The sequence below is a fragment of the Mauremys mutica genome, chromosome 12 (assembly GCF_020497125.1).
Source record: "Mauremys mutica isolate MM-2020 ecotype Southern chromosome 12, ASM2049712v1, whole genome shotgun sequence".
Taxonomy (NCBI): Eukaryota; Metazoa; Chordata; order Testudines; family Geoemydidae; genus Mauremys; species Mauremys mutica.
Genome location: NC_059083.1, coordinates 24,909,233 through 24,923,693, shown reverse-complemented (window position 1 = coordinate 24,923,693; position 14,461 = coordinate 24,909,233). Strand labels below are relative to the sequence as shown.

Sequence of the window (14,461 nt, the reverse complement as noted above, 5' to 3'; positions counted from 1 at the left end):
AAAAGGAACGCACCGTCTGACATCCAGGGCCTCCTGTCAGTGGTGGCAGCAGCTGGGAGCCCCAGGCCCTTTGAAATCGCCCCAGCAGGCTGCAGGGCTCCTAGGCGCATGCACTGGATGGGTGCAGTGGCACATTAGGGGAAGGAAAAGCCCCAGACCCTGGCAGGAGCCGCACTGGCCAGGGGTGGGGAGAAGAAGCTCTGGACCGTGGTAGCTGGGTGGGGGGTTGGGCAGCAGAAGCCCTGGACTCCAGCAGGAACCACGCAGGGTGGGGTGGAGTGGGGGGCAAGAAGATGTTGGGCTGAAGCCCTGACAGCTGAGACTCTCTATCTCCTGTGCTCCCTGTGCGGAGCTGGCCTGAGCCCCTCACTCTCCTGTGCCCTCTGTGTGGAGCTGGCTCTCACTCTCCAGCTGTGGAGAAATTCAGCCAAATCTACTCACCTTGGTATCTCCATTTCCCCATCACCACACAGCCATAAAGGGATTCAGCTTAGGAGGCAGGGTCAGCATTAGCCCCATGTGGCAGGTGGGATGTAGGGCACCCAGAGGTGAAGTGACTTTCCCAAGGCTAAGCAGAGAGTCAGTGGCAGAGCAGAGAACCAAACCCAGCACACCTGAGCCTCAGGCCTGTGTCTTAACCACTGGGACACCCTTCCTACCCGAGGAGGGGGAACCACCCTCTGCTGTTTTGAGTGGGTGGGTGGGAGCGGGCACTAGACAGAGCCCCCAGGAGATGGGGAGCAGAGAGTCATGAGAAAATGGACATGGGTGGGAAGCAAGAAGGGGAACATCAGGAAGGGGAGCAAGGACTTAGAGAAGAAACAAGAGCCAGGGAAAGGGGCAGGGAGAGCGATAGGAAAGGAGAAGGGGGAAAACTCCCCACTGCTTGTGTCTCCCATCCACCTTCTTCCCACAGCCGTCAGTGGCCCTCAGCTCCCAAACAAGCCCTAAGCAGGGGTGAAGCACAGAGACTGGGGTGTTACTGAAGACAGCTTGTAGCTGAGTGTAATGATTTTAATACACTGTAATTCATGATAATGTAATGCTGTAGTTCACTGCTATTTTAATAATGACATTGCTGTGACACCAGTGATAGACACACATTCAATAACTAGAGTATGAAAGAAGTGTATAAATATGCTGAAAACTGTCAGTTCTGGGGACAGACTGAGCCCCCCCAGACACACACGCCTCACCCTTAAGGCAGGAGGGGGCAGAAAGGAGTGAGCAGTGGGTAGGAGGAGGCTGTCAGGGGAGGGGACCAGGGGGAGGGGGCAGAGCAGGGGCAGGAAGCGGTGGAGTGGGGTGAAGTGGGGGCTTGGCCTCGGGGAAGGGGGAGGAGCCGGGATGGGGCACCCACCGGCACAACCAAAAGTCAGCACCTCTGGCGCGTGGGGTGGTACTAGTGGCAGGAGTGAAGGCAGGCGGGTGGGCATGTGGAAGCCCTGGCCATGCCTCCTCACCCGGAGCCTCAGCGCCTCACTGAAGACTCGGCACAGCTCTTCTGAAAGGTTGCCAAACCCTGATCTTTTGGGTGCTTGAGGCGTGTGCTTTCACTTTTTTGTGTGTGAATACGTGAAAAGGGAGGTAAGGTTTGGGGGTACAGAGCACTCCCCTGACCCCAAGGTGATAACCAGAGTGGCCCCATTCATTTTTTCCACTGGCTTCCTCCTTGATTATTTCCATTGACTTGGCTCCCTGTGCACCTGTCACTGGTCCAGGGATGGTTGCAAATCTGGAGGGATGGGGTGTAATGTGCCAAATTGACCTATTGGATGAGTGAGGCACGCGCTTTCCCTTGTTTGTGTGTGAATTTTATAATTTGCATTATATATATGGACACAAAACCTAGGAAAAGTTTATTCTTTCTGCGTCTTATTTAAAGTTTTACAGTAATCTCTTGCTTCAGAATGCCTCATGGGTCACCCATACTGTTTGCAATAGGATTCAACATGTGGCTTGTCAGCTGACGCTTTACTGATTCCTGAACAGCTGGTAGCTCAATATTAATCTGAGATAGATACTATATGCAGAAGCACAACTCTGTATATATGGGGAGGGGGTGATTATTGACCTTTGTGCATATGTAATAGTTTTTGGTGTTTGTAAGACAAGGTATAATAATGAACTTTCGGAAAAGTTCCTGTTTGGTGTGAGAGATGTTACTTGTACCTAAATGCACTCCCCTTCCCCACTCCCAGCCCTACGCATGCTGGCTTGGGAATATCACTACTGTAGTGTCAGCTTTTAAGAGAGCTTCACATGCAGAGCCGTAAATAGGGATTTTTGCACACAAGGCAAGGAACAGAGGCAGCATGTCCAGCTCTTCCCTATTGGAAGGAAGGATCCACCAACGAATTTCTGCAAAAGAGCCGCCCCTCTCCATTGCTGACAACCAGTGGCAATTCGGCAACAGGTCCCCCAGTCCCTCTCAGAGGGAAGGACTTGCTTCCGAATTGCCGCTGAAGGAGAGACTGTCTGAGCCTCTCACTTTCCGTGCCCGAGGCAAGTGCCTCACTCGCCTTGCCCTCGTTATGGCAACGTTCACATGCACCACTTCTAGTATTACGGTAAGATAAAACAAGCTACAGTACATTGGGACATTAATGCTCTATTACAGTGTTTGCATTAGCATATTAAAAGCTATAACACTTAACAGACTAGTTAGGGCCGGCTTTAGGAAGTTTGGGGCCCACACAATTCAAACATTTTTGGCGGGGCCCCAGCAGGGATGACTTTTTAAAAAAGGAAAAAAAAGTTAAAAAAAAAAGCCTTTCCTTTCTTAGCAACCGGTTCCTTATAAAAAGTTCTGATTTAAGGGATGTTCCAGAGAATGTATTTTTGGTACCAATAGGGTTACCATACAGGGCCGCCCAGAGGATTCCGGGGGCCTGGGGTCTTCGGCGGTGGGGGGCCCCCGCTTTGGTGGTAATTGGGCGGCGGGTCCTGGAACAGAAGGGCCCCCCGCTGCCGAATTACCGCCGAAGACCCTGCTGCACTTCAGCAGCGGGTCCCGGGGCGAAAGGACCCCCCGCCGGTGAAAACCAGGAGCGGAGGATGCTCCGGGGGCCCGGGCCCCACAAGAGTTTTCCGGGCCCCCCAGAGCGAGTGAAGAACCCTGCTCCAGGGGCCCCAAAAAACTTTCGTGGGGGCCCCTGCGGGGCCAGGGCTTGGGGCAAATTGCCCCTCTTGCCCCGCCCCCCTGGGTGGCCCTGATGTCAGTTAAAACCATGTGAGGAGGACGTAACATTAACCATTACAGGTAATTAACCACCAAAACAGTTTACCAAGGCACTGATGGATTCTCTATCCCATGAAGTTTTTACATCAAGATGGGATGGCTTTCAAAAAAGATCTGCTGTAGTTCCACCCCAGGCTATCTAAGGTGCTCATTTGCCCCTCCAGCAGAGTATCTCAGCCCCTCACAATCTTTCATTGATTTAACCCACAATACCCCTTTGAGGTAGGGCAGTGATTCTAGCCCCATTTTATAGAGGGGGAACTGAGGCCAAATGACTTGCCTGTGGTCAGTTAGGAAGTGCACAGACTTGAACATAAGCTTACCAACTTTGGGTCTAGCATCAGTGCAGGAATCACTGGGTGAAATTTTATGCCCTGTGTTCTGCAGGTGGTCAGACAAGATGTTTTAATGGTCCCTTTTGGCCTTCATATCCACAAATCTGAATGAATCTATGAAAACACAGTAGGGGCTGACCCTGTACACAGTGTAGGCCAGGGGCCAGCAACCTTTCACAAGTGGTGTGCCGAGTCTTCATTTATTCACTCTAATTTAAGGTTTTGCGTGCCAGTAATACATTTTAACATTTTTAGAAGGTCTCTTTCTATAAGTCTATAATATATAACTAAACTATTGTTGTATGTAAAGAAAATAAGGTTTTTTTGTAAATGTTTAAGAAGCTTCATTTAAAATTATATAAAAATGCAGAGCCCCCCGGACCGGTGGCCAGGACCCGGGCAGTGTGAGTTCCCACTGAAAATCAGCTCGCGTGCCGCCTTCGGCACGCATGCCATAGGTTGCCTACCCCTGGTGTAGGCCTTCCTCTCTTGAGTAATCCCATTAGGTTAAAAAAAGCTAGTTATGTGATAACAGCTATTCATGTCAATAAAGATTTGCTAAATCTGACCCATTGTGCATGTTCTTGCTTCCTGTGTTTTCTCAGCAGTAAGTACGGAACTCTCTGGCATCTCTTTGGGAAACAGAAATCATTATGAGACACAGTATGGAGGAAAAGTGCTTAATAGGGCACAGTGCAGCACACCATCGATCCATTTTCCTCTTACTTGAAAGAATGACTGAATGCACAAATAACTGAATTTTCATTTTGTAATTTGAGCATTTTTTTTCCATTTTTCTGAAGATGCTGCCCTAAACAAAATTAATACTGGAAAAGAGAATTCAGTGTGGCCCAGGGCCGCCCAGAGAATTCAGGGGGCCTGGGGCAAAGAAATTTTGGGGGCTCCTTCTATAAAAAAATTGCAATACTATATTCTCCTGGGGGCCCTTGCGGGGCCCACAGCAAGTTGCCCCACTTGCTCCCCTCCACAGGCGCCCCTGGGGAAAAAAACCTTCTGCATTTCAGCACAAACCCAGTTTTGAGAAAACTTCTTTACAAGGTATCACTGGTTCTAGCATCAGCTAGTGCTAAAAGGCATAAAGCTCATTAAAAGCTTGGACAAATATTTTCCATCAAAACTTTTTCTGGATCGAAAACTAGGGGTTTTTAAAAAGCAGAAAAAAATCACGGACAACGTCTGCTTTCCTTCAAAATTTGTTGTGTTTTTTTTAATTGAAAAGCTGAAATTAGTCTGCCAAAACCTGAATATGGTTTGAGGTTTCAGAAGCGTGTGGCCAAATATTTGCTGCTTGCTGTGTTTGATTGTTTAAAGAAACAATAAAAAAATTCTGCTTAAAAAAAAATCCAAAACTTTTGAACTACCTCAGCTTGTAACCAACCACTTGAGTCCATCCAGGCAGAGATTTTTCCAGGTTTCTGATACTCTGCTGACTTCCTTGACTCATATCTGTCTCCATAACTTTGGGTTCATTTAGGTTAGAACATAGGAACAGCCATACTGGGTCAAACCAAAGGCCATCCTGCCCAGCATCCTGTCTACTGACAATGGCCAATGCCAAGTGCCCCAGAGGGAGTGAACCTATCAGGTAATGATCAAGTGATCTTGGATGGCAGGAGCATCTCCACCCTCTGACAAACAGAGGCTAGGGACACCATTCCTTACCCATCCTGGCTAATAGCCATTTATGGACTTAATCTCCATGCATTTATCTGTTTCCTAGAGACTAGCTCCATGGGGTCCCTCACAAACTGGAGACGGTTACTGTGGGTTTGTCTTTACTATAGCTTATGTACATACTCCACAAACTGAGCATTTGAGCTTGTTCCAGAATCTGGGATGAGCCTATGTTGTCAAAACTGAAATGCTCAAAATAGCACATGCATGTGAATGGACACAGGGTGCTAAAATTAAATTAATCCAGGGGTTCTCAAACTGGAGGTCAGGATCCCTCAGGGGGTCACGAGGTTATTACTGGGAGTCGTGAGCTGTCAGCCTCCACCTCAAACCCCGCTTTGCCTCCAGCATTTATAATAGTGTTAAATATATTAAAAAGTGTTTTCAATTTATAAAGGGGGGGGGTCACATCAGAGGTTTGCTATGTGAAAGGGTCACCAGGACAAAAGTTTGAGAACCACTGAATTAACCCCTCTGAAGCCTCAGAGAATGCAGGGGAGGGGCGTCTCCCTTGGTAGGGTTGGGAAGGATATTGCTCTTCCATTTGATCCTTCCCCCAAGTGGCTAATTTTAAATGAAGCTACTACCCTCCCCTGACATGAATCTCCCTGTGGCACTGAAATTACATATACACTATAATTTGGCATTTGAGAAGTGAAAGGGATGGTAGCTGTAGAAGGGTTGGACTCACCCCTGTGGCACCTCCTGCTGGTGACTCTGGGAATTAGCTCTGTTCCAGCACAGAGCCCCCTCTGCAGGCTGGTGTTCCACCTGTCCTCAGGCCCCTGTGTCCCTCCCTGGACCCGGTGCCCTTTTACATGGGGGTGCTGCCCCCTGGCAGTAACCCCTTTCTCTTAGGGTCTCCTCTCCTTGGGGAACCCCCACCCTCTATCCCCACCTTGCCTCAGTGTATGGCTGCTGCCAGTCATTGTCTAGCCCCACATCCTGGAGCAGACTGCAGTATCCGCCTACTCATCACAGGCAAGGCGGGTTTGGACCTGCTGCCTTTGCCTACCCCTGGGCTGCCCTCGCAACCCCCAGTACCTGTTAGCCCAATGCTAGGCCGCAGCCTGGGGCTTTCCAGGCTGGAGCTCCCCAGCCTTCCCCAGCCCTGCTTCACTCAGGTATCCAGTCTCAAGCTCCCTGCAGCCAGGCCCTTCTCTCGCTGAAGGCAGAGAGAGACTGACTGTGCTTCTGGCATCCCTGGCCTTCTTATAAGGCCCTGTTGCTCAGTTTGGGGCATGGCCCCAGCTGCAGCCACTTCCTCAATCAGCCCAGCCTAAAGGCTGCTTTCTCGAGCCTCGGCCCCTTCCCAGGGCTGTTTTTAACCCCTTCAGGGCCGGAGCAGGGGTCCACCCTGCCACAGTGCCCTAATGGAAAAACTAACAGCTTTGCTCTTCTGCAAGCCTCAAACTGCTGAATGAGCTTTAGGGCAGGGAAGGCTGTGCCTCCCAAACAGCCTGGCTCTGCCCGCTATCCGACCCCCACCAACTTCCTGCCCCCGACTGCCCCCCTCAGAATCCCCGACCCATCCTGCTCCTTGTGCCCCCTCACTGTCCCCCAGAGACCCCACCACCACCCTGGGACCCCACCCCTGCTCCCTGTCTGCCCCAACCCCTAGCCACCCCCCCCAGAATGCCCACAATCCAACCCCCCCATTCCCTTCTCCCTGACCATCCCCCAACCTCTGCCCCCTCCCTGTGCCCTGACTGTCCCCAGGACTCCCTGCCCCTTAGCCAACCCCTCCCCCCCGGCCCCAGCCTCTTACCCCCGGCTCCCTCCTCACCCGGAGCCTCAGCGCCTCACTGAACAGCTGCAGCATGTCTCGGAGTGGCCTGAGCCCCGCCCGGCTCCGAGCCGCGTGGTGAGGGGGCGGGGCTGTGAGCTCAAGCCGAGCGGAGCTCAGCCTGGAGCTCGCAGTCCCCCACCACCACCACGCGGCTCTGAGCGGGGCGGGGCTCAGGGGCCCGCCGGAGACACGCCGCTTGATGCACTAAGGCTCCAGGAGAGGGACGGAGGTGGGAGCCTCAGCTGTTCTCTTGGGGGCCCCTCCGGGGCCCGGGGCAAATTCCCCCTTTGCCCCCCCGTCTGGGCAGCCCTGTTACCATATGTCCATATTTAAAAATTCCTCCCAGACAGCAATTTAAGAACCAAAAAGTCTAACATGTCTGGGAAAATGCGGCTGTATGGTAACCCTACCTACAGTTATTTTTTAAAAAGATGGGACTGAACTAGAAATGAGCTCCGTTTCACATGTGTGGGTCCCCGCCATTCCCAGGGAGTGTGCTAGGGTGACCACATGTCCTGATTTTATAGAGACAGTCCCAATTTTGAGGTCTTTTTCTTATATAGGATCCTATTAACCTCCACTCCCTCCTTTATTAAAAGGATTTTGCTACACTCGGACTCCGTGCTTGCGAGTGGGGAAGTATTGCCTCCTAGAGGCGCCCGTGGGGGGGTGGTATGTAATTATCCCAGGTCACTGGGTGGGGGCTCGAGCCGGTTTTGCATTGTGTTATTGAAACGGAACCCCTGGATACTGAACCCAGCCCTTGTTGCTGCCAACTCAGAGGGGCAGAAGGGCTACGCCCCATCCCGATTTTTCACACTTGCTGTCTGGTCACCCTAGGGTGTGCACATGTGTGGGTACCAGCTGCTCTCTTCTCCCATCATTGAAGCAGGTATGCAGGGTTACTGTCCAGGGAATTGCAGGGCAGCAGTGGACATGGGGCTGGCTGCAGGCAGGGCAAGGGGTGCAGCAATGGCTGGAGACAGGGGTGTGTGGGGTAGGGTGGGGTGGGCTGGCTGGCTTCAAGCAGGGCCATAGGGGGGTGCGGCAGGGGTTGGCTGGAGATAGGGCAGGGGGTGCAGGTACAGGGGGTACAGACCACCCGGTATGGTAAGTGCTCCCTCCTCCTCCTCCCTCCCCCACCAGGGTAGCAGCAGCCGCCTGGGGCTCCCCCACTTCCATGGCCCTGGCCATGTACATAGCTGCCGGAACCCTGGGGAAGCGGCGGGGCTCCAGTGGCTATTTAAAGGGCTGGGGTGATAGAAGCAACGGGAGCCACGGACTTTGTAAGTAGCCCACAGATCCCCACAGTCCTACCCCAGGGCTCCAGCAGTGTGGCTGTGGTGGCAATTTAAAGGGCCCCCATGCCCTTTAAATTGTCCCCTGGAGAAGCCGGGCCACCCCGGTACAGTGCACCGACTCTTGCCAATACACCGAACCGGGGCTTGGGCGCGGGACCCTCTTAGGGGCAGGGCCCGATTCAGGGGAATTGGTTGAATTGGCCTAAAGCCAGCCCTGCCAGTATATCCAGGATATTACTAGCACACTTTTCCCCCACCAATACCTAGTAGTTGCACTGTCTTCTCCCATAGCTACTTACGTTGCAGCTTTATTGTTAAAACTAAATTGGGAAGAAAGACAACTGATTCAGAACTTGTTTAATGGTTACTTTATTGCTAAAGGGCGTAGTGGGGTGTAGACTTGGAGAGAGGAAGGTTTCTATAATGTAGGCAAGATCAAGTATTTTATCCAAAACCAGAATACGAATGGTGCTGGTCTTCTTGGTGTCTGACCTTGAGCTATTGTCAAAAGTTTGAGGGTGACTCTTCTCCTTCCTCATATTTTGGTGAGGATTCCATTGATAAAGGGATTGGCCTCAAATACCTGGTTGTAGGACTCTTCTACAGTGTAGTTTTCATCTTGGGTTGCCCAGTCCTAATTATATTAAAGCATGTACTTTAGTCTTTGTAATTATCTGTTAAAACTCTGTAGCTTTTTATGAAGGCAGGAGTAAAAGAAAAGTAGCTTCAATAGTTCCACAGTTAACTAACACTGAAAATGTACATAATTTAAATCAGACTCCTAATCTTAATTTTTGCTTAATAAATAAATCCATAAGAAAACTATGTTGGGAAACTGCTATAGGGAAGTGCACTTCTCCTGTATAGGTCATAAGGATCCTATCTGTCTGAAACTGGCTGCTCTTTCTTTCTTTGATCTGCAGAGTGACTGATGCTTTTCAGACATCAGTTGTGGGTACAGAAGGGTTTCATTGCATCTTCTTTCTTGGCACCAGCTACTGTTCTCCCTTCTTGTTGTATTGATAGTGGGTGGGTGTGTCTCACCTTTCTTTAAAATCATATATGCTAGGGACAGTCTTGTCCTCTTCTCCTCTCCTGATGTCAGTGTAGATGCAGGCAGTGCAAAGTGTACTACAGTCATATAGTATCTCAAATGCAAAGCTGCATTTCAATGATCTGAGGTTTGAAGAACAATGTGGAACTAGCTGTTTTACGGGATGTCTCGATTTCATTCCTGTAGTAACATAACTGGTGATAGGAAAGCAGAGAGAGAGAGAGGTGTGTGCTCTGCAAGGCTGCTGGCCACGGGGCCAATGGATGTGGGTGGGCTGGGTAGGATCTCGGGAGTCACGTCTCAGGGATCTGCCCACTCCCCAGCACTGCTCCAGCTCTGAGCTGTCTCCACTGCCTGGGACCTGTGTGGCCCCACCTGCCTCCCTGGGGGAAGAGCCACCTGGGACTGGTGCAGAGGCTGGGCCAGTCTCAGCCACTCACAGGGAACAGTCGGGGACGGGGGAGGCTCAGCTGGGTCCTGAGAGAGCCTGGCCCGGGTAGGCTCTGCTCCTGCTCCAGCCTGGCTGCTTCCACCACTCCCAAGAGGCCAGAGTTATCCTGCCCCAGGACCAGCTCTGGCTGCGCTGCCACCTCAGCCTGGCAGCCTGACTGGGGGTTAGGGTGTAGGAGAGTAGGTCTCTAGTGGGTCTGGGTAGGTGCTGGGCACTGGGGGTGGGGAGATCTGTGTGTTGTGGGGCTGTTAGGGGGAAGATGTGTGTGTGTGTGTGTGTGTGGGCGCTGGGAAGTGTGAGGGGTCTGTGCGGGGCACTGTGCAGTTGTGGTGGGGGGCACTGGGCAGTGAGGGGATCTGTAGGGGGGCTCTGGGTGGAAAGGGGCGGGGCACTGTGCAGTTGTGGGAGGGCTGTGGGGGGTCTTCAGCTGGGGGGCACTGGTCAGTGAGAGGATCTGTGGGGGGGTTCTGAGTGGGTGGGGGAGTGAACTGGGAGGGCACTGGGCAGGGGAGTTTGTGGGGGTCTCTGGATGGTGCAGCACTGGGCATAGCGAGTCAGAGGGGTGCTGGGCAGGGGGCTTGTGGAGGTCTCTGGGTGGTGTGGCACTGGGTGTAGGGAGCCAGGGGGGTGCTGGGCAGGGGGTAGCATGGTGCAGCATGGGCCCACCCACAAGGGGAAGAAGCACAATGGCAGTGCTGGGATGGGCTGGACAGCGTGGGTCTGGCAGCTCCCGGTTTGTAAACAGTGCCCTTGTACTGGGCTGGGTGGAGTGGGGCTGTCCCTGCCGTGCCATGACTCATCTCCCATTGCCCCCGGCCAGCCCCTCGCTCTGAGGACTCTGCCCCCCTGCCCCATGTCCCCATTTCCCCCATGGGAACCCACAAATATGTTTAGCACCGGGCCCACAAAAGGTTAATCCAGCCCTGTTTGGGGTGCAGGCTCTGGGATGGAGTTGGTGGTGCAGGAGGGTTGCAGGCTATGGGGAGTTTGAGTGAGGGGTGCAGGCTCTGACCTGGGGCAGGGGATTCGGGTACAGGAGGGGGTACAGACATTTGGGCTCTGGGAGGGAGTTACCAAATCAGCACGTTGTATAAGAGAAAGGAGCTGCAGTGATTTCATATAGACATAGAAACTGACAGAAGACACTTTTCCATAGTCAAAATGTGAGAGGCAGAGTTGGATGAAGGGAGGGGGCGTCTGTACAATATTTCCCCGCATTCAGTCTCCTGGCTGGAGCAGTAACAGCGCCGCAGCACTTGTATAGGATCGAGAGGAGCTGCGGTGTCTGAGCTTTGACAGTCTGGGAATTGGGCTGCCGGTGCCTTTAAGACCCAGCCCCAGGAACCCGCCCCTGCTCCGGGGCTGACACGCGGCAGAACTGAAAACAGCCTGTGCCCCCTGCACAGCCCCGACACCCCCAGATCTGCGAGCGCAGCAGGTGGCTCATCCCGAGGGGCCACTGTGCCCCCCACCCCCTCCCTAAACGGGGGTTTTGTCCCCGCACAGGGTCTGGCAGCGTCTCCCCCCCCCCGGGCTTAACCGCGGCTACCACCCCCATTTTTCCCCTTCAGCCCCTCTCCTGCCGCTGCCTAGAGCAGCTTGAACCCCTCTGGCCAGTAAATTTCTGTCCCCCACTCAGACCCTGGCAGCCCCCGCGCTGCGATTTGCCCCCTTGAGCCTTTTAAACCCCCCCAAAGAGGAGGCAGCAAATCCTAAGTAGAAGTGAGGGCAGAGAGAGGGCAGCGGCGACAGCGAAGATTACTGGGCATGCTCAGTTCGGGTGCCCATGCTCAGTGCAGCGGCGACAGCGAAGGTTACTGGGCATGCTCAGTTCGGGTGCCCATGCTCAGTGCAGCCAAAGTAGCGAATCTGGAGCGGTTCATGTTTCTGTCGTTACACCGGCCCTGGGGGCAGCTGCACGAGGACAGTCCTGCCTGACCCCCGCCTGGACACGTGCTGTGTAGAAAGACCCTGAGTTTGAGTTTTTGTGATCTTGTTTGTATCCGTCCCACCTTTTCCTTCCCTTCCCTTTCTGCTCCTTTACACCCCCCTCCTGGCCTGTGTAGTTCCTGCTTCCTTCTTTCCTTATCTTTCTCCTGCTCCACCTCCCGGCCTCTCCTTTCTCTTCACCTCATTCTGCACCGGTGCAGCTGATAGGAGGTGGGACAGGGTCTGCCCATGATCAGCAAAACCATTTCTGCTGCAGAGAGAACAGAAGCCCAGAGATCCCAGCAGCCATGGCCTCAGCGACTCCTGTACGGGAAATCCAAGAGGAAACCTACTGTCCCATCTGCCTGGACTATCTGACGGACCCAGTGATCACAGAGTGCGGGCACAACTTCTGCCGAGGCTGCATCACTCAGCGCTGTGAGACATGGACAGAGCTGGGCTCTGACCCTTTGTGCTGCCCCAGCTGCAGAGTCCAAATCCGGAAAGGGTCTCTCCGGAATAACTATGAGCTAGGAAATAGAGTGGAAAAAATCAAACAACTGGATTTCAAACCAGGAAAAGAGACTCTGTGTGAGAGACACGGCAAAGCCCTGGATCTGTTCTGTGAAGAGGACGGGGAAGCCGTGTGTGTGGTTTGTGAGAGATCCCCCCAGCACAGATCTCACACGGTGCTGCTCATGGATGATGATGCCGAGAAATACAAGGTAGGAGACACTCTGGATCCAGGTTAATTCAATCCTTCCCTTTTCAGACTCAGTCACTCAGAGCCACAGAATCTCCCAGTTTCCCAGATTTTCTCCCCTGTTCTCTGGCTCCACCTAAATCTCTGCCCTGCAGGCTCCTTCCTCTGGGCAGGTGCAGGGAGCCCTGGGCACAGATGGCACCCAGCCTGTCAACCCCACATTGTTCATTAGGGAGAGGTGGGCACTAGAGCTCTGTGTGAGGCACTTTCCTCGCACACAGGACTGAAGCAAGATGCAGGGAGGCACTGCCAGCAGGGCATTCACATGAGTCATGAACAAATCAGCCCCCACTCGGCTGCATGGAACAGACGGGCTCTGGAACAGAGAGGGCCAAGGGGTCATGGCTCTCCCACTTTTCCCCACAGCCCGGCTCCCTGCCTCTCCTCTTCCCTCTAAGGCCCCACCCAGGTTGGAAGCTGGAGCCCAGCCTGAGTAAGCCCAGGGAGCCCAGGCATCTGTGGGGAGCCGCAGACTCTCTACCTGCCCAGGGCAGGCTGAGGGTCCATGGCTCCCCACAGGTGCCAGTGCAGCTCTTCTTCTGACCCAGCTCCAGCTTCCAGCTTGGCCCGGGCGGGGGTTGGGACTCAGGAGCCAAAGAGCCACAGCCAGGCCATGGTAAGAGCTGTGCGCAGCTGCAGGGAGCCACAGACCCTCCACTTGTCCAGGGCAGGGAGCCTGGGGGTCAGGGACATGGGCTGGGGGCTGCTCTCGGATCCCCCCAACCCTGGGCAGATGGAGGGACCTGGGCTGCACAACTCAGCTCCAGCTTCTGGGTTGGCCGGGTACAGGGCCTTTGGGGAAGAGGCAGGCAGGGCAGGGCCACAGAGGGGGCAGGGCCTCATGGCACCTCCAATTTTAGGAAGAATCTTTCACCCCTGATGGAAGATGTCTACAGGAGTGGGTTTAAGCACTGGTACTATGGGTTCTTCCCTAGAGACCCACCTCTGGAGTCACATGATTAAAACAGAACTTCAGGTTTCATAATAAAAAAATCCACAACAAAAAGTAATTTTCTAGCCCATAGGATTGAAAAGAAAAGTTTGAGTGAGTCATAACTTTCAAGCCTCACTGACAGAGTGCCGTGTGCCCGAGTCTGCAGAGAGCCTGAGCCAATAGCTCTGGGAAGAGGTAACTGCCCCACAGATCTCAATAGGGTGGTCACTCCAAGAACTACTGTTCTGGGGTCCTCAGCCACCTCACCCCATGTGGTGGGGAAAGGGCTCAGCTGGCAGTGAGCCACTCTGCTGTTTTCTTCCTCCCTCCTCGACCGACAGGGGCAGTGCTACTGCCAGGGGAAATGCTGCCTCCTTGCTGTTGGGTGTCCCTGCCACAGGCATCCCAATACATCTGCGGGCACATGCCTCCACCACATGTTGCCTCTTTAGCCTTGGGTAGGCACGGAGCAGCAGGGGCTGTGACATCAGTGCCTTCTCCTGGTGGGGGAGGGACTGAGGTGGGCCTTAGTCCCTCCATCACCATGGGACCCTGCCCCCGATCCTCCTCTGCCCACTCCCCCTCCCCCTCCAAGAAGGCACCTAAGAGCTACCCAGGGAGACCAGGCCCTCCAGATGCCCTGGGCAGCACATGGGCCAGAGGCTGCTCTCAGGCCCTCCAGTCCCCCACCCAGGGCAAATGAAGGGTCCGAGGCTCCCCACAGTTGCCTGGGCTCCCTGAGGGGCTCTCACTGTGGCCTGGCTCTCATTTCCAGCCTGGCTGGGGGGAGGGCCCTTGGGAGAAAAGGAAGAGCAGGGGACAGGGCCACAGATCTGGTGCTTGTTGCCCTCCCACCTTCTACACAAGTTCCAACACTCCCGGGCAGGGCTGTCCCCAGCCATTTTGGTTCCCTACGCAGTCTTCCTGGGGTGGGGTGGGGGGCTGTGTGGGCCCCAGGCCTCCGTGGGA

General features: G+C 53.8%; 2 protein-coding genes across 3 annotated transcripts in view; both read left to right on the top strand.

Moving 5' to 3' along the window:
• Window positions 1–14,461, top strand: part of LOC123344920 (tripartite motif-containing protein 15-like) — a 346,226-nt gene that overhangs the window by 322,349 nt on the left and 9,416 nt on the right. The window lies entirely within an intron of this gene.
• LOC123344847 (tripartite motif-containing protein 10-like) overlaps window positions 11,584–14,461 on the top strand; it is a 111,714-nt gene continuing 108,836 nt past the window's right edge. Inside the window, exon 1 of one of the 2 annotated variants that reach the window (XM_044981339.1) lies at window positions 11,584–12,520. In XM_044981339.1, coding sequence (XP_044837274.1) covers window positions 12,104–12,520 — 417 coding nt within the window. In that variant the 5' untranslated portion in view covers window positions 11,584–12,103. The remainder of the gene's footprint in view (window positions 12,521–14,461) is intronic. The other variant, XM_044981341.1, reaches the window with a different exon arrangement.